We start from the raw sequence: 18286 nt of genomic DNA on the forward strand, positions 1-18286 counted from the left end.
TAATTTGGATCAAGGACAATGCAGATAAAGTCCAAGGTTTCCAATCCGAGTTTTCAATATCTACTGTCATTTAATTTTTTATCTTAACACTTGGAATTTTGTTTTAACTTTAATTCAATTCACTTTTTTAATTCAACTTTATTAATTATGCTTCGGGCTCAGCGGCGCTGCTTTGTGCAAGCCACAGCAGTCCTTCCGAGGACACCACACCCGATCCATCACCATCACCACCATCACCAGCGGTGGCTCACAACCGCAGGCACAGGGATAGGTACAAACAACACAGCAGCCAGCCCACCGCGGTTCTCCCAGTGGATCGACGGCAGCAGCGGCAAGCTCAACACCAAAGCGCTGGAAAGCAAATGGAAGCAGCGGTGGGCCGAGCACAAGCACAAGCATGAGCTCAGGCAACCAAGCATTGGCAGTAGCAGCGAAGTCGATAAAGACCATTCTACGTGCTCGTCATGTTCCCCTACCCCTCGGGGGCGCTGCACATGGGGCATGTGCGGGTGTACACGATCAGTGACACAGTGGCGCGGTTTCAGCGGATGCGCGGGCGCACAGTGGTGCACCCAATGGGCTGGGACGCATTTGGGCTGCCTGCGGAAAACGCAGCGATAGAGCGGCAGGTTTCGCCGCAGCAATGGACCGAGGCAAACATTTTGGCGATGAAAAGCAGCTAGTGGATATTCTGGCGGACTTTGATTGGCAGCGGGAGCTAGCAACCTGCGATGCATCGTACTACCGGTGGACGCAGGACCTGTTCCTGCGGATGCTCGACCACGGCATGGTGTACCGCGCCGAGGCTGAGGTTAATTGGGACCCGGTGGACCAGACAGTTCTGGCAAATGAGCAGGTGGATGCCCAGGGCCGGTCGTGGCGGTCTGGCGCTGTGGTCGAGCGCAAGCGGCTCGAGCAGTGGTTTGCGCGGATCACCCGGTACGCCGACGACCTGCTGGGCGACCTGGATCAGCTGGAATGGCCGGAGCATGTCAAGGCGATGCAGCGCAACTGGATCGGCCGGTCGGAGGGCGCGCAGCTGACGTTCAATGTGGCTGAAACGCCGGTCGACGTGTTCACAACCAGAGCGGATACAGTGTTTGGCGTTGCGTACGTGGCCGTGGCAGCCGACCACCCACTGATCAGCCGCAAGCACCTGCCACATGACACAGCGGACGCGGTTATGGCGGCTGCGCAGCAGATGTCAGCAGGGCCTGGCTCTGCAGAGACCGGCCGCGAGCTGACAGCCGGGTGCTTTACGGGGCTGTGGGCAGAGCATCCGCTGGTGGCTGGCCGTCGCGTACCCGTGTGGCTGGCCTCGTATGTTGTGCCGGGTTACGGCACCGGCGCCGTTATGGGCGTGCCGGCGCACGACGCGCGCGACCGCGATTTCAGCGCCCGCCATGCGATCCCCACGCCGGGCGCCGTCGTCATCGACCCGTCCACAGCTGGGGCCGAAGTCGATTTCATAGAGGCGCCCGGCGTCCTGCGGCGCATCCCGGCGAATGGCGCCTACGGCGGTATGACCAGCGGCGAGGCGCAGAAGGCCATTGTCCGCGATGCCGCGGCGCGCGGCAGGGGCCATGCGGTTGTAAAGTACCGGCTGCGCGACTGGCTGCTTTCGCGGCAGCGGTACTGGGGCGCGCCCGTGCCAATCATCCATTGCAGCAAATGCGGCGCTGTGCCGGTGCCGCGCGAGGACCTTCCGGTGAAGCTGCCGGCCAACGTTGCACTGTCCGGCCGCGGCGGCAGCCCCTTGGCGGCGTGTGCCGAGTGGGTTAACTGCAAGTGCCCTCTGTGTCAGGGTGCGGCGCGGCGCGATACCGACACGCTGGACACGTTTGTCGATTCGTCGTGGTATTTCCTGCGGTACCTGGACGCGCACAATAATGCAGCGATGTTCGATTCCCATAAGGTGTCGGCCGCGATGCCTGTTGACGTGTACGTGGGCGGCGTCGAACACGCCATTCTGCACCTGCTGTATGCACGCTTCATTAGCAAGTTCCTCTGGAAGACCAAAGCGTACGGGAGCGGCTCCGCAGCGGACTTGGATTTGGCTCGGGTGAGGGCGCGGGAGGCTGGTGCGCCACAGGGCGAGCCATTCCGCCGGCTGCTGACTCAGGGGATGGTCCACGGGCTGACGCACAAGGATCCGGAGACCGGACGCTTCCTGCGCCCTGATGAAGTGGACCTGAGCGGCCGCACCCGCGGATCCGTGCCACCGGCCAGCGGCCCACCGTGTCGTATGAGAAGATGTCCAAGTCAAAGTACAACGGCGTTGCACCTGGGGATGCCGTCGAGGCTTTTGGCGCCGATGCGACGCGCCTGCATATGCTATATTTGGCCCGCCGCAGGATGTGCTGGAGTGGGACACCCAGAGTATCGTGGGTATGCAGCGATGGATCAACCGGCTCGGCAGGCTGATGGACTCGACATGCGGGGCCGCCCGGGCTTCGGACGCCGGCCTGCTGCCGTTGGATCTGGCCGACGGCCGGGAGAAGTGGTCGCCGGAGGCCAGGGAGACCTTTAGGATGTGTAATGTTACGGTGCAGCGCGTGACCGATGCCCTGCAGCGGACATATGCCTTCAACTCGGCGATTGCGGCGCTGATCGAGCTGTCCAATTATCTGAGCACCGTTGGCGACCGCTCCCACCCGACCTTCCGCCATGCGCTGTTGACCTTGGTTAAGATGCTCAGCCCCATGGCGCCCGGCGTTGGCGAGGAGCTGTGGGAAATTGCACATGAAAATTATCTGCTGCCCTACAGTGACTCTTCTTCTGGTGGGAACTCTGGCGTGGTGCGTCAGTATTTGATGCGCAATGGCCTGTGCTCGATGAATCCGCGCTTGTTGCGGACACGACCACTGTTGTTGTGCAGATTAATGGCAAGGTGCGCTTCAAGATGGAGTGCATGCCTGTGGGATGGCCGAGGAAGAACTGCTTGGTGCGGTGCGGAATCATTCTGCTTCGGTCAAGTGGCTGGTGGATCCCAAGTCGGGCGCGGAGAAAATCGTTGTGAAAACTGTTTGTGTGCCTAATAAGCTCATTAACCTTATTATTCAAAACTAATTTGTTTTTTGCATATATATGTGGGGTTTTTACTTGCAAATATTTACGATAAAGAAGCCAGGTGGAATACCAAGCTAAGTCACGAGAGATGAGACATAAAATAAAAATAAAACGTGTAAAATTTTTTCTCTTTTTTTCTCTTTATTATTTTTTAAAAATATATATCTTTTTTTGCATCTTTCCTTTTTGCTCTACATTATTCCAATAGAAAAAGCGGAAATATAAAAAAGGGAGGGGAGAGAGGGAGAGTATCATATGTTTTCTTTATATAAACCCTTGTTCTTTATACAACACCTAAATAATTTTTTATAATAAAATTAAAAGCAAGAAATGCGCAGTTCATTTATTGCTCATACCTAAAGTGCACCGTATTTTTTCCATCACTTATATTTTTCACTTTCCTCTTCTTCCTCCTCTTTAACTTTGCATTATTTTCTCCTACTTTTGTTTTTAAAAAACTTTAATATACTCTATTTTCTTATACACACAAAAAACATTGGGGAAGAAAAGAAAGTTTTAATGGCGGGCAAACTTAACCAACATAATTACATGACTGCTTCTGCTCCCGTCCCCGGTCCTCAAACGAGCGTGCAAACAGTTTACTATCAGCAGCAGCAGCAAAACCCACTCCAACCGCAGCAAATGCAGTTCCAGCAACAACACGACTACCAGCAGCAGCTTCAACAACAACAACAGCAGCAGTTCCAACAAACTGTGCCCGGCCCCATCAACCAGTCCATCTTCAACCGCCAGTCACTTCCAGCAAACCAACAGCCACTGCAACAGCAAATGGTCCAGCAACAACAGCAGCCAAATATGTCCTTTACCAAAACATACAGCGCTCTGCCTATCCTCAAATCTTCCTACCAAATGCACCCGAGCTCATATGTGACCCTAGACAAGATGCCCGCCAACATCAACTGCCCTCGGTGTAATGCCCCGATAATTACACAGTTAAAAACCAAAACCGGAACCACCGCAGTGGTAGCCGCTGTCGCTATTGCTTTCGTATTTTGGCCTTTGGCCTTCCTTCCTTTCATGTCAAAGAGAATGAAGAAAACCATTCATGTGTGTCCAAATTGTCAGCATAATTTGGGAAAGGTTGTTACTGTTTCGGCTGTACCTAATCATATGTAACAACATTAAAAAATAGCAATACACATGTTATTTTTGTTTAGTTATTTATTTTGTTTTGTATTTCGCTTTTTTCGTATCTTTTTTTATACGTGGCGGAAAATTATTGTGTGTATTGTCTTTATTTATTCATTATTTTGTATTCGTTTATATTATATATGCTTTATATATCGTATATATTAGTTTTTAACTTTGTTTCTTTTTCTCTTGCATTTAAAAATAAAAAAGAAGTGTTGGAGTGAAAAATATAATTAAAAATATTTGTGTTATTTGTACTTTTCGCATGCCTCCCTGATGGCATGCACAGCCGTCTCAAGCTTCTTGGTCTCTTCGTCATTGAGCTTGACATCAAACGACTGCTCGACGCCATCCGAGCCGATAGCCGCCGGCCAAGACATATAGCAGCTATACTTCTCGATATAGTTAGTGACAGGGAACACCTGGCTGGTGTTATTCAGCAGAGCCTCAGCAATAGTCGCCGCGCAGATTCCAATCCCGTAGTACGTCGACCCCTTGGCATCGATAATCTCATAAGCCTTGCGCTGAATACCTGTATAAATGCTATCTAACTCGATATCGTGCATCTTTGGATGCTCCAACAGCGGGCGTCCGCCGATTCTGGCTGATGACCACCCAGTAAACTGATTATCACCGTGCTCGCCCAGCATATACGCGTGAATAGACGTGGGCGAAACACCAGTGATATTCGAAAGCGCATTACGCAAACGGCCGGAATCCAAATAGGTACCGGATCCAATAACCTGCTCCCTCGGCAAGCCCGAAACCTTCTGCGCGATGTCCGTCAGAACATCCACAGGGTTCGAAACAACCAGGATTTTGGCCGTCGACTTGATCGGCTTCAGACTATCCATGATGGATTTGATGATTTTGTAGTTGCGGTCGATAAGGTTGGATCGGGGCTCGCCGGGTTGCTGCCGTGCACCGGCGGTAATAATTATTACGTCGGATTGCCCTGCTTCTTGGAATGTGGCTTGCCGGCAGGTGCCGGGCATCATGAAGGAAGCGTCGCTGATGTCTAGTGCTTGACCTTTGGCTGCCTTTTCGGCTACGTCGACAATGAGGACTTCTGCTGGGACACTTTTGGCGATCAGTGAGAAGGCTATGGCTGCGCCGACGTTGCCACCGCCGCCAATGACAGCGACACTATTGCGAGGAATTCTAGACATGATGAAGTGGGCTGTTATATAAGTAATGAGGGGTAAGTGGATTTTTCCAAGATATAAAATATTGTTTTCGAATGATAAATAGAAATAAAAAATAAGTGAGGACGAGCGATGAAGCATGCTATTTATATTCAAGAATTTGTGTCCATTTTTCTTCCTTTGACCCTTTGATTGATGGTACTTTCCGGGATAAGGGTTCACATACCAAAGAAGGTTGCACGCATAAAAAGTAGTATTTGTCTCCAATGTGCCGGAATAAATAGATGCCACCCCACTTTTTGCTTAAATATAAATAATGGCGCCATGTATGTACAAAATAATTAACGGACAGGCATAAAAGTAAGTAAACGCTCATTTTATACAAAACCGGGTTGTGATTGGTCTTTACACCGTGACATTTTATGCGTTCGGGCATATTTTGGCCTATCTACATACATCGTTACCGTAATATCAGTCGGAGAAATATCGGGTTGGGTTTGGTTGAATTGAAAAAAATGGGCTGATTGTTTTTTATTCTATTTTGGAAAAAGGGAGATGATGTCACCTCACTTTTTTTTTACCCAAAGCGCGAAAGGGAAAAATAAAGTCACGTTGGCATGTGAACCATTTTTTTTAAAAAATGTTTTTGTTTGTTTATTTTTCTTTTTTCTATTTTTCTATTTCGAAACGCGATTTGAATTTGGATCTATTTGCTACTTATAATTCACTCTTCACACTTCCCAAACAATCTCCACAATGGGAAACGCAAATTCAATCGCCCTAGAGAACCTCGTAGATTCGACAAACTTTACAGCCGAAGAGATCGAGCGGCTGTACAAACGGTTCTCTAAACTAGACAAGGACAATTCTGGCACCATTGACAAGTCAGAGTTTATGTCCATTCCGCAACTCGCCAACAACCCGCTGTCTGCGCGCCTAATAGATATATTCGACACGGATGGCGGCGGCGACGTCGACTTTATAGAGTTCATCACGGGGTTGAGCACGTTTAGCAGCAAGGGGCAGAAGGAAGAGAAGCTGCGGTTTGCGTTCAAGATATATGATATGGACCGCGACGGGTTTATTTCCAATGGGGAGCTGTTTATGGTGCTGAAGATGATGGTCGGGAACAACTTGACGCTGGCGCAGCTGCAACAGATTGTGGACAAGACTATTAGGGAGGCTGACAAGGACGGAGATGGCAGGATTGACTTTGCCGAGTTCAAGGACTTTGTCGCGCGGACGGATGTTGCCAACCAGTTGACCATTGACACCGAAAAGATTTAGACACAAAAATGGCTGTATTTTGATACTTTCTCTTTTTATTACTCTCTCTCTTTCTGAGTGGTGGAAGGACACCCTTAATATGATTATATATTTATAATGTACACACATACATTCACTCGTATACCAAAAAAACACTTTTGCTAGTGCCACGATGATCCACCAGGCATACTTTGCAACAGGACTTTGTACTCCTTGCGGTTCGGCCGTTGCCCCAGGCGCGTCCAAAGCCCAATGGCATCCTTACTCTCAATGCCGCAACTGTCATGCGGATCCGAGTTGGTATACCCCAATGTTGCCAAATTGTTGTAGCGCATGTTTTTTGAACGAAATGGATATCCAACCAGCCGGAATACCTTTGCCAACGGCACAGCTAACCACGGAAATACCCAGCGCTCGCCGAGATAACACAACACAAAGTTTGCGGCCGCCATTCCCAGGATCACAAACCGCCAGCTGACTCTGAGACGCACCATTCCAAAAAGCGACAATAACCCGCTGACCGGAGCCAGTAACACCCAGAGATTAAACGCCAAAAGCACAGTCACCACGGCAAGGTAAGTGTAGTTGCGGTGGGATGGCTGGCGGTAAGGCGGGCCAATGTTAAATATAATGCCCGCAAACAAATACTGGAACGTCGTAAACAAGTACATGGACGTGTTGAGATCACCAGTGTATGGAGTAGAGTCCGGGTTTGTCGGATCACTTGGACGCGGCTTCACGTACCAGGGCTGTGCCTCTGTCATTAAAAACATTGCGACCTGGAACACAACCACCAGGGCAACATTTCCTATGAGCGAGGTGAGAACCTTCTTGCTCGTCAAATTCGCCGACGGTCTCTTAGGCACAAGCCGACTAAACGGTCTTGCACGGTCCATGCATACAGCGATTGGCAGGACAATGAACAAATCAATAAACAAAAACTGACTATCTGTCAGATTGACATTGTAACTGTATAGCAGACAGCAGCTGGTGAACTGGATGATGCTGTAGAGTGCCATGTACTTGAAGCAACCAAAGCTCGTCGTGATCGAGCAGCGGCCCTCCTTTAGAATCTGGATGAAGCAACTGATGTCCTGAATGCTGGATGTAAATGGAGCCGCGACGCTGGCCTCAGCCTCGCTCAGGGATACGCCAATGTCGGCTGATTTGAGCGCCGCACAGTCGTTGGCCCCATCGCCGCAGAACCCTGCCGTGTAGCCGAACTTTTGCAAGTGGACAACCAGCTCGGCCTTTAGCTCGGGGGACATGCGCGCATAGACAGCGCCCCGCATCAGCATGTGCTTCCAGGTATTCGAGCGATTGGCAGCGTGCGAGTGCAGATAGGTGAAGGCGTCGCCCGTCACGGCAACGCAGTAGCGCCCAGATATTGCGAGCTCTGCCGCCATCTGAACAGCTTTTGCATCGGTGGAATCGGCTGCTCGGGGCACCAGTGTCACCGAATCAAGAACAACGCTTTCACCCGTAGCCTCCTTCCAGCTGACTCTAGTCAACGGGGCCTTCAAATCAATGTCTGAAACACTGCCCTTGAACTCCAAGCTACTCGTAGCAACGGCGAGCTGCGAAACAAACACGCGGGTGCCAGGGGATATTAGAGAGCACTCCCGGACAACGCTCACAGCAGTGAGCGCGTTGTCGCCAGTGCACATAACCATTCTAATCTTGGACTCACGCAGCTCCTGCAGTACTCTGGCGGATGCAGGCTTGAGTCTGTTTTCAAAAACCATCAGGCCCATGAATACTAAATCGCTCTCGGCGCTAAATCGTTCCATGGCTCTCACCTGGGCGTGCGAATACCCACACAAGGTCTTTCCGGCTAGAGCAATAACACGGTGGCCGCTTCGAGTGTACTGGTCCAGCAATTGGTCGTGATTTGTCGGAACAGTCGCTGGGTTGCAGATGCTGCGGATGACTTCGGGCGCTCCTTTAGCGTACACATGGAAGATATGGGGAGCAAGAAATGGCTGCGAGATGACACTGGCGCGGCGCAAAGCAGATGAAAACTCAAAAACTTTAAAAACGCCGACCGGATTAGCAGAGCTATTTTTAACGGCACCCGCTTGGGTTTCGGCTGCCAGCGGAGGATACGCCACTGTCGGCGGCTGCCATGCCTTTGCATCCGAGACTTTGCCAAGCTTTTCAAAAGACGGCGTCAGCACTTCGTCTGCCTCTTCGATGTGCCATCCTGAAAACTCGAGCATTTTCGCTTCCAGCGGATCGCCGACTGGAAACCCATTGACAAGCCTCAGTGAATGGCAAGTTGCAAGTGCACACACCACTGATATATTTGTACTCTCAGCTTGGTCCCCCGTCATGTGGATTTTGGCATCGGCGGCCTGCTCAATGCTGGTGCAAATTTCAGTAAAATTGCCCGTGCTTGGATCAACCGCACATACGCCAAGCATATCTAGGTCCAGCTCTGATAATGTGCCTGTCTTGTCGAAAACAGCTATGCTAACCTTGCTCGCAACATTTATCCTCGATGGACTAGTGCAGAATATACTCGCCTTTCGTAGCCTTCCCGCTGCAAATGCCATTCCGATTCCAATAGCCGCTGGCAACGCAGGAGGGATAGTAACGGTGATTAAATCCAATGCCTTCTTGACAATCACGCCTGTAGACACGCCCAGGCGATGCAAGTTGACCGAGTTAATGATGAACCCGATGACAGCAACCATGGCGAGTATGCCAATAAAGCGGAACGCGTCGCGGTAAAAACGGAAAGTTTTTGGGCGCGGAAACAGGATCGAGCGCACAAGCGTCCCTTTGGTCGTGCAAAACCCAGTCCTGAGCACCATGGCCGTTGCACGCATATTAGACATTGCGCTATTGCCAGATTCCTGGTAGCTGCTGTGAGCACCACGCACTCGAATCAGTTGGGTGCCGGCAAACAGAATATGGCGGGCGACATCGGGCGCAAACGTGTGGGCAGACATGTTGATATTCGGCAACACGCGACTGGTTAGCGAAATGGGGGACTTTGACTCGGCGATGCTCTCGCCTGTCAGCATGCTCTCGTTGACAATGGCGTCGCCCTCTAAGAGTATGGCTTCGCAGGGAAGGATTGAGAACTGCACATTGGCCAGGTCGAGCACATCGCCGGGAACCAACTCGCTGGATTGGATTTCCATCCACCGGCCGTCGCGGATTACGCGTACGGGACACGTGTATCTTGCCATCTCGCGGATCTTATGCACGGTATGCTTTGTCGACACCAGTGTACTGGATATGGATATTGCCGATATAATTAAGATGACGCCCGAGTAGTAGTAGTATCTTTCGCTGCACCAAATTGCAATACTGGCTAGCTGAAATATGTAAAATGGATTGAGCACCTCTTCCCAGAACAACCGCGCGTACGATTTCTCATCAATGTCAATGATGCACTCGCCAAAAAGACCGAGCCGTTGCTTGTATTCCTGCGCGCACAAGCCGGAGTGGCCGGTCACATTTCCATAGTTCCACTCAGGGTCCTTCCACATACTCACGGGCACGAACTGCTCAAGCTGCCGATTGAAAATAAGCCGATAGTGCCTAAATGTCAGCATATGGAGCGCCGAGTGCACGATCAAAGCTTTTTGGGCCGTGGCTTTTGGCTGGTTTGTTTCTGAAACCCCAAGGGCCAAATTTTTCAGCGGGCTATCGATCTTAACAATATCGACGCTCTCCAAGGAAATGTGCTTGCCGCTGCTCAGTACTTGCACGTATTGAGCGCTGTTCAGCGGGGCGCGTTTTAATGAAAGTCGGATGTATATGGTGCGGAACCAAGTGCCGATGATATAGAGAAGCCCTGCGCTGCAAACTACCAGCAGCCAGTAGACTGCCGCACCAATTAAAGACTGATTGTATCCTTGCAGGATGATATCCATATCGTCCTCGGACAGGTGCAAATGCTGGACGTTTTGCTTGTCGCGCTGGTCGTTCGTTTTAATCATTTTGCTATTAAAATTAATAAAAGAGCGAGTGAAAATATTGATGATAGAAAAAAGGGTGTTGTCGAGCGCGTGTCGCAGATACTCTGCCATAAAAAATAAATGATGATAATAATGGCGACAAACGTTGGTTATAAGTATTGTTTTCATTTGAACAAAAACAGTTGACCATCATACAAATTGCTTGCCCTCTACTCAATATATTTTTTTCGAGGATACAATTTGAGTACAATGGTCATATCAAATAAAGAATAAGAAAAATTTCATCTTCAAATCTACAACACAATCCCCAGTGGCATGGCATGAGGAGAACGGGGAGCAAAGCAACTTGTTTGCACAATATATGCGCTTGTGGTACATACAAAATGCCAATAACAAATAATAGCAAACCCCTCAAAAATCGAGCGGAAAAAAATAATTCCGTTAAAACATATAAAAAGATATAATTTGGCCACACCAAAAGAAAAGAATGAGGGTACAAGTATCTTGCAAAACGACATCCTTCCCCAGATTGACTAGCAACCTATCGTGTTTAAAAACTAGTGCCAATAGACTACTATAGTTGACGATATTATCCAGTTCGCTGTTTCTTTTGAAGAGAAGTAGGGACAGATGGATTCTTGCGCACACGCTTGGTCTTGGCTTTGGCTTGGGCAAAGTCTCGGGTATCGCTGTAGACTCGGCTTCGGCCAACTCTGACGATGCCTTTTTGCGTGAAAAACAGGGAGGACACTCGCCTGTAAGCAGGGCATTAAGAATGATGCGAAAGGTTAGCACCGCAGCCATGTCGCGATTCCACTTCCGTTTGCCTGATGGCACCTTTCGCCATCTTTAATTGGCGATGACAAAAAATACTGGAAAACAGCAACAATACTAAAAAAATACTTATTACACTATAAAATTGGTTATAAGAAAAGAGGATTCTATTCCAGAAGAACAAGATGGTGGTTTAAATACCCCAATGATCAACATAGAATCCTATAAAAACGTGCATGCAACTCAGAATGCCAGTCATTACTGTTTTGATCATGGCTCTGCCTATTTTTTAGTAACATATTTTTTTAGGCATGATACCTTAAATATGCGTCCTAATGCGAATCAAACAAATAAAATATTGTTTGCATGCCCATCCATAAATGATAATATTGATTAGCTCAATAAATAAGGCAAACATAAAATATAAAACAAATGCAATAACCTTTAAAGCAATCGACTATGCGCCGTAGTCAGAATATCCATTAGCAATTAATGATAAATTGAAATATTATCCTTCATTTCTACTATTCTTTAACTTTGACTTTGCGAATAAATTATTTGTGCTATTACATCACGTGTTAAATAATTGGATCAATTGCCTGTTGAAAAGAATGCGGGGAAATAAAATTGCAATAATGATGCAAATTGTAAGTAAAAAATACTATAATTCGCACCCACGAGATAAGACATGCTTCTCACTCTTTATCTTCATTCATTTTCAATTTTCAATGTTCATACTCTTATTTGACATTGTTTTGGTTGGTAAGTAATATTAGCAGTTTTATTGTAGTTTTCACTTGTAACCCTTTTCATATTATAGGCCAAGTTGGTTTTGTACTTGTACTTGTTATCGCCATTGTCGGTGATTCACTGCCATACGCTTACCGCTGTTTTCTGTTCTCTTTTCTCTGTTTAACACTGTTTTTCCATTTCGCGCTCTGCATTCCACTTACCGCCATCATTCTGCCTCTGGCTCTCTCTTGCGCTCACTGCTGTTACTCCGCCTCTCACTTTGCATCAAACTCATTGTTGTTTCTCCATCTCACACTTTGCCTTGTACTCACTGCTGTTTCTCCGTCTTGCATATTGATTTGCGCTTGTCTTCCACCTTGCCACTGTCACTTCAACTTGAGCTCTACACCACAGTTGCCACAGCAGAACTGGTTCTGCTACGCGCGCTGGCACCAGAATTGGTGTACCCATAGCAAACCTGATTCTACTATGGGTGCCGGTGCCGATGCCGATGCCAGTGCACCTGGCAGATCCGTAGCCTGCATTTTATTATTATTTAATGCAGTAAATTCAAATAATTTCCAATAATATATATTATCAAAACCAAAACCAAAATATAATTACACTGTTAAGCGTCACCCTTAACCCATAACCCATAACCAAAGAACCAGTCAGATGCAAACATTAAATACTTTTTCGCATTTTCAAAAATCTGGACTTCCTAATATTTTAGGCTAAAAAAACTGAGGAAAATGGTTTTGAAAACTTCCCGCTTAAAAATCCAGAATTTCGTTATAAATGTCTGGGAATTCCAAAGTCCATTTACACCAGTGTAATAATGTACATGCCTACGTATATGTTGCTAGTACCATGCGGGAATGCCCATGTCGCACAGAATGCGCTTGTACTGCTTGGACTCTGACTTGCGCGCAATCTCCTCCCATGACAAAGGTTCGCACCCAGACTCCAGTAGCTCACTGCTATAGTTGCCGCGGTGCGCATCGCGGGTAACAGGTGACGAAACCAGACCCGCAGTATCGCCCTCACCCAAGGTGAATGTGGCGGCAGAGCTGCCAGCGCCGTTGTTTGACTGGCTGCCCCTGCTGTCAGAATCACTCTCAAACGACTGCAACTTTGTGTACTGTCCGCGGAAGCGGCGCATGACGTGACGATGGCATATGTACTTGATAATGCGCCCGAGCTTGGCGACCGTAGGGGCCAGCCATGGGAACAGCCAGCGCTCGCCAGCTGAGCTCAGGCCAAAATTGATAATTGCGCACACGATCACAGTGCGGCGGAAGCTCTCGCTGATATTCACCAGCTCAAACACATTGTTTATCCAGTCGTTGGGCCACATCACCATGTACACAGTGAAGGCGACAAGCAGCGCGCAGGCGGCAAACAAGCCGGTGTTGCGCATATTAGACTGGCGGTAGGGCGGGCCTATGCTGAAGACGCAGGCAACCAGAATGTACTGGAACGACGAAATCAAGAACAGCGCCGTGTTCTCAAAGCTTTTTATCAAAAGAGAATCCAGGTCGCCGGGGTCTTCGCGAACAGGGGGCGTGTAGTTTGCCGAGTTCTTGACCATGCGGAAGACAATCGCCTGGATGGTCGAATTTATGGCGATCTGGCCAAACAGCGAGGTCAACACTTTCTTGCTCATCAGGTTGGCCGTGGGCCGCTTGGGCACAATGCTGTGGTAGGCGGGCGTGCGGCCCATGAAGATGGCCAGCGGTACGATGATAAAGAGGTCGATGTAGAGGAATTGGGAGTCGCCCAGCCCGCCGCCAAACTCGTACAGCATGCTCACCGAGGTAAACTGGATGATACTGTACAGCGCCATGTACTTAAAGCAGCTGAAGCTGGTTACCAGCGCAGCCCGACCCTCGCGAATGACCTCCAGCACGCACTGAATGTCGGTCGAATGCGATGTGAACGGCGCCGCAACACTGGCCTCGGCCTCACTCAGCGACAAGCCCACGTCGGCCGCACGCAGCGCGCCGCAGTCGTTGGCGCCATCACCACAGAACCCTACACAGTACCCGATCGCCTGCAGCCTCTCAACCAGCTCGCCCTTCTCGTCCGGAGACATCCGCGCATAGATAGCGCCGCGCATCAGAATGCGCCCGACAGTCGTATCCGGCGCAGTGTCCATGATGTACCGGAACACCTCGCCAGTGACAGCCACGCAATAGTTGCCGCCGGATGTCAGCTCGGCGTCAGGGTTGGTGTAGTTGTGCAGCCAGTTGAAGTAGTGCTGCTGTTGCCGCTGCATCTCTGCCGATGTCTCAGCTATGTCCGACGTGACCAATTTATCCTTGACCGGCGCCGTGGCTGCGCGCGGCTCGAGCGTGTACGGGTCTAGCACGCACAGCTCGTCTTCAGCATCCTCCCATACAACCATCGCGCGGACGTCTGCCTCACCGTTGCCGCCGCTAGCGCTAACGCTTGACTCTGAATCAGAAACTTGGACGCTGCCATTGGCACCGCCGTTTGCTGGGGCTGGGGCCGGTGGTTCTGCCTCCTTTCGGCGGATCAGGCGGGGTATAAACACGCGCATGCCCTCGGGGACCATTCCACACTCACGGCCGACGCTGATAGCAGTCAGCACGTTGTCGCCCGTGCACATTATCTGGCGGATTTTTGCAGCCCGGAGCTCGCGAATCACAGGCGCGGTGGTCGGCTTGAGTTTGTTCTCAAAGATCAAAAAGCCCAGGAATATCAACTCGGACTCGACAGCATCGCGCTTGAGGCGCTGCAGCTTGGGCCACGACATCTTGAGCGGCTTGCCGGCCAGCGCAATGACGCGATACCCATGGTTCGTATACTCGAGTAGAACGCTGTCAAAGTCGCGCGGAATGGTGTCCGAGTAGCATAGCTCGCGGATGGCCTCTGGCGCGCCCTTGACATAAACCTCGTTGTAGCGTGCGCCCAGACGCTTGGCAATCACACTCTGTCTCCGCAAAGAGGCCGAAAAGTCGAACGCGCGTATGATTCCCAGCTCATACACATTGCTCCCGCCAGTACCGTCCAGCGTAAACCGGTCAGCGTTTGGCGGCCGCACGACAGCTGGGATCGGGATCGAAGCGCCACGGCCAGCGGCGTTGGGCAGCGCGATAATCGAACCCAAAGCTAAATCATCACCCTCCTCTTCAAGTACCCATCCGGTGGACTCAAGCATCTTTACATCCAGGGGGTCGCCCACATACTGACCATCGACGAGCTTGACAGCATGACAGCTAGCCAGCGCGTGCATGACGCTCAGCTTGGACGGGTCAGCCAGTCTGCGAACCGGTGAGGTCATTGAGAAGCTGCGGTCGATGGATGCCAGCCCGCCCAAACTCGCGCGCAGACCCAAAGCATACGTGCTGTTCGCGCTGCTGAAGGCCGAGCTTGGGGCGCTTGGCGCGGCCGCGGGGCCAAGTGGCAGAAGGCGTGGGTCCTCTTGCAGCTCACCAAATCGGTTAGAGTCGGGGTCGGCGGGGTGCAGGCCCAGCACATCAAGATCAAGCTCGCTGAGCGTTCCTGTTTTGTCAAAAACCATTGCGTTTATCTTGCCGCACACGTTGATGCGCGTTGGGCTGATGCAGTATATATGCCGCTTGCGCAGGCGCGACAGCGCAAAGCTCACTCCAATTGACATGGTGGCTGGCAGCGCGGGAGGCACAACGACTGTGATCAGATCTAGCGCGCGCACAGTGATGATATGTGCACTCAGTCCTAGGCGCAAAAAGTTGCCAATGCTAGCCAAGAAGCCAAACGCTGCAATTACAGCCAGAATGCCGATAAAGCGGAACGAGTCTTCGTAGAACTTGAACTTGTTGGGCCGCGGGAACAGAATCGAACGGATGAGCGCGCCCTTGGTCGTATTGAACCCCGTACGCAGAACCATCGCGGTCGCTCGGGCAGGGGTCCCTGTCATGGGCTGCTTCTGCTGCTGCTGATGGTCCAACTCGAGCCAGCGCATGCCGCCAAATCCAAGGCCCGTCTTCTTCACACGCACCAGTCGAGTGCCGGAAAACAGCACGTGCTTGGCAATTTCAGACCCAAACGTCGAGCTAGCCAGTCTCATCTTGCCAAATACCGCTGGCACCACCGGAACCTTGGCCACAGGCACGCTTTCACCTGTCAGCATGGACTCGTTAACAATGCAATCGCCCTCGAGGAGCACAGCGTCACACGGGAGAATGTACATGCCACTAGTTACCTCAAACACATCGCCAGGCAGTAGCTCCTCGGCGCTGCCATCACGCCATGTGCCGTCACGCAGAATGCGCACAATGCACGAGAAGTGCGCCATCTCCTTGATTTTGCGTGTGTTTCGCCGCGTCTCAAAAAGTGTCTCGACAATGCCCGAGACGGAGATGATTAGGATGCATGCCGCATAGTAGTAGTAGTCGTCAAAGCACCAGAGGATGACGCTGCCGACCTGGAACATGTAGAACGGATTAAGCACCTCGTCAAAGAGCAGTTTGGCAGTCGGCTTTTCCTCGATTTCGATGTTGTTGTCGCCGAAAATCGTGCTTCGCAGGTCGCAGATGTCTTGCGACAGCCCCGTGCGAATGCCCATTGGAAGCCTGGTCCACTTGGAGTCCATCCAGCAGGCGTTGGGCAAAAACTTCTCCAAGTACGGGTGGTACACAAAGCGGTAGTAGCGGTGAGAGAACATGGACAGGTTACTGACCACATCGTCGTTGTGCTCATGCAGGGGGCCCTTCCTGGTCAGTGAACCAAATATCGACTCAAGCGTGCCGCCGTAGAACCGCCGCTGGATGGCCTTGATCGCAATGCTGCCAAATTCGTCCTCTACAACAACAAACTCTGCTTCGCCCAGATGCGCCGGACGCATCGTCCATCGGATCTTCCACGTCGGAATCCACCGGCAAAGGAGATTGCTAATGCCCAGCGTCAGTATCCCCACCATGCTGTACATCCACACAGCCATCGAACTGTACGACATTCCTCGCACGCTTATCTACGGCATTTTATTTGATGATAAGCAATTAAAAAAGGTGAAGCAATATATGTTAGTACAGGCATACATATTGCATGAATTTCGTGCTCGTCTTGTCTGCGGAAATATGCACATGCAGCGGCAGCATCCAGAGTCTGGACAATCGATGCGACTGAACGCAGGCCCTACGCAGAGCAAAAATAAACGTTAGCAATATTAAAAATGCACTTACCATTATGCCCTCCTCCTCCAAGTAAATGCTCTGCGTGAATGGATCCGGGTTTGGAACTACAATTTAAAAGCATGAAGGAATTGAGAAGCATAAGTGAATGGGTGTAGAAATACAAGACAAAAAAGAGATTCCAGTGCTTTTTGCAAAACACTTACCATATTCGGGCAGGCTGTGGTCATAGGTCTCGTTGATGTCGTCCACAGCAAGTCCCTCATACGACTCCGTGTCGCTGTCGCTGTCGTCGTCCAGGTCGTCGCTGTCTTCGCTCTCAGATGACATACCGCCAGCACACAGCGCGCTGGCATGTGGCTTTGGGCAAGTGCTGAGCTGGCATTGTGCATCCCATTTGGGGGGGATGCCTCGCTGTGTCGCCACTGCCGTTGGTGTCTTCCAGGCATCTGGCGAAAACACATCCGAGTACGTAAACGGCAAATTGGCTTCGGCGTCGATATGCTTGTCACTTAAATTGACGCCTGCAGTTGCGAATCACTTGACCCTCGCGCACTAAAGCTAGAGGCATTCAGAGGTACCAGTGCCCCGGACCCGTCAAGCGACGCGCGGTTGGAGATTGGCGCCGCCGTCGCACCAATCGCGCCAGCTTTGCTCGCTGCAGTGTGCTCCTGGAGAGAGGGAACCGTGTTGATAGATGCGTACTGCCTGACTGGAGATGCCATAGACTTGTTTGCCGGACTCCCCGCGTCAGTAGTGGCCGGGTTTGGCCGCTTGTAGCGTTGGTGTTGTTTTTGCCGCTGTCACTCACGGTCGGAGGCAAGTCATAGTCCGCCGTTCTCTCGGACATAGTTCACTGGTATAAATTACCCTGACTCTAAAAGAGTAGTTACAAATAAGAAAATAAAATGAAAATGTAAATTACAAACCCCCTATATAACTACTGCGCGAGATATAAAAAAGTGTTAAAAATGTAAATTTTAAATGAAAAATTAAAAAAGTATAAAAGAAAGTGCAAAAAGCAAGAAAAGATTGTGACGTTTAGCTTTACTCAGTCTGCTGACATGAAAATTTTCCA

General features: G+C 50.4%; 6 protein-coding genes across 6 annotated transcripts; 3 read left to right on the top strand and 3 right to left on the bottom strand.

The window, feature by feature from the left end:
* The first annotated feature begins 96 nt into the window (after positions 1-96).
* Positions 97-3182, top strand: BX661DRAFT_181373 (uncharacterized protein). Its single transcript, XM_051535690.1, is given in 18 exon segments — positions 97-374; positions 446-629; positions 677-790; positions 806-811; positions 836-856; positions 869-991; positions 1007-1110; positions 1147-1180; positions 1202-1459; positions 1475-1591; positions 1631-1687; positions 1700-1777; positions 1790-1980; positions 1999-2185; positions 2197-2357; positions 2381-2798; positions 2879-2917; positions 2932-3182. 18 exon segments carry the CDS (start codon positions 148-150, stop codon positions 3067-3069), a joined length of 2457 nt encoding a protein of 818 aa, XP_051392111.1. The 5' UTR covers positions 97-147; the 3' UTR covers positions 3070-3182.
* Positions 3183-3618: 436 nt separating this feature from the next.
* Positions 3619-4206, top strand: BX661DRAFT_170544 (LITAF-like zinc ribbon domain-containing protein; the record flags this gene model as incomplete). Its single annotated transcript, XM_051533632.1, has 1 exon — positions 3619-4206. One exon carries the CDS (start codon positions 3619-3621, stop codon positions 4204-4206), a length of 588 nt encoding a protein of 195 aa, XP_051392112.1.
* A 156-nt stretch (positions 4207-4362) lies between these two features.
* BX661DRAFT_181375 (lactate dehydrogenase B) lies at positions 4363-5615 on the bottom strand. The gene has a single exon (XM_051535691.1). The coding sequence runs from the start codon at positions 5505-5507 to the stop codon at positions 4470-4472; it is 1038 nt and encodes a 345-aa protein (XP_051392113.1). The 5' UTR covers positions 5508-5615; the 3' UTR covers positions 4363-4469.
* A 507-nt stretch (positions 5616-6122) lies between these two features.
* On the top strand, positions 6123-6653 carry BX661DRAFT_197894 (calcineurin regulatory beta sub-unit; the record flags this gene model as incomplete). Its single annotated transcript, XM_051538179.1, has 1 exon — positions 6123-6653. The coding sequence occupies one exon, from the start codon at positions 6123-6125 to the stop codon at positions 6651-6653; it is 531 nt and encodes a 176-aa protein (XP_051392114.1).
* A 140-nt stretch (positions 6654-6793) lies between these two features.
* Positions 6794-10585, bottom strand: BX661DRAFT_142712 (uncharacterized protein; the record flags this gene model as incomplete). Its single annotated transcript, XM_051532962.1, has 1 exon — positions 6794-10585. The coding sequence occupies one exon, from the start codon at positions 10583-10585 to the stop codon at positions 6794-6796; it is 3792 nt and encodes a 1263-aa protein (XP_051392115.1).
* Positions 10586-12666: 2081 nt separating this feature from the next.
* On the bottom strand, positions 12667-18206 carry BX661DRAFT_181378 (uncharacterized protein). Its single transcript, XM_051535692.1, is given in 6 exon segments — positions 12667-17048; positions 17260-17315; positions 17415-17568; positions 17635-17732; positions 17750-17981; positions 18020-18206. The coding sequence occupies 6 exon segments, from the start codon at positions 18056-18058 to the stop codon at positions 12933-12935; spliced, it is 4695 nt and encodes a 1564-aa protein (XP_051392116.1). The 5' UTR covers positions 18059-18206; the 3' UTR covers positions 12667-12932.
* Between the last annotated feature and the right edge of the window lie 80 nt (positions 18207-18286).

The sequence above is a fragment of the Kickxella alabastrina genome, assembly GCF_025024165.1.
Source record: "Kickxella alabastrina strain RSA 675 chromosome Unknown BX661scaffold_9, whole genome shotgun sequence".
In the NCBI taxonomy this organism is placed as follows: domain Eukaryota; kingdom Fungi; phylum Kickxellomycota; class Kickxellomycetes; order Kickxellales; family Kickxellaceae; genus Kickxella; species Kickxella alabastrina.

Bases quoted from the DNA above. Each gene is read 5' to 3' on its own strand.
- BX661DRAFT_181373 (XM_051535690.1), top strand. From the start codon at position 148: ATGCTTCGGGCTCAGCGGCGCTGCTTTGTGCAAGCCACAGCAGTCCTT. The intron at 1,111-1,146 runs GTACGTGGCCGT...CCCACTGATCAG, and splicing joins GATACAGTGTTTGGCGTTGC to CCGCAAGCACCTGCCACATG. The intron at 2,799-2,878 runs GTGCGTCAGTAT...GTTGTTGTGCAG, and splicing joins CTGGTGGGAACTCTGGCGTG to ATTAATGGCAAGGTGCGCTT.
- BX661DRAFT_181375 (XM_051535691.1), bottom strand. From the start codon at position 5,507: ATGCTTCATCGCTCGTCCTCACTTATTTTTTATTTCTATTTATCATTC.
- BX661DRAFT_181378 (XM_051535692.1), bottom strand. From the start codon at position 18,058: ATGTCCGAGAGAACGGCGGACTATGACTTGCCTCCGACC. The intron at 17,982-18,019 runs GTGAGTGACAGC...CAACGCTACAAG, and splicing joins ACTATGACTTGCCTCCGACC to CGGCCAAACCCGGCCACTAC. The intron at 17,569-17,634 runs GTGGCGACACAG...ACTTGCCCAAAG, and splicing joins CCTGGAAGACACCAACGGCA to CCACATGCCAGCGCGCTGTG.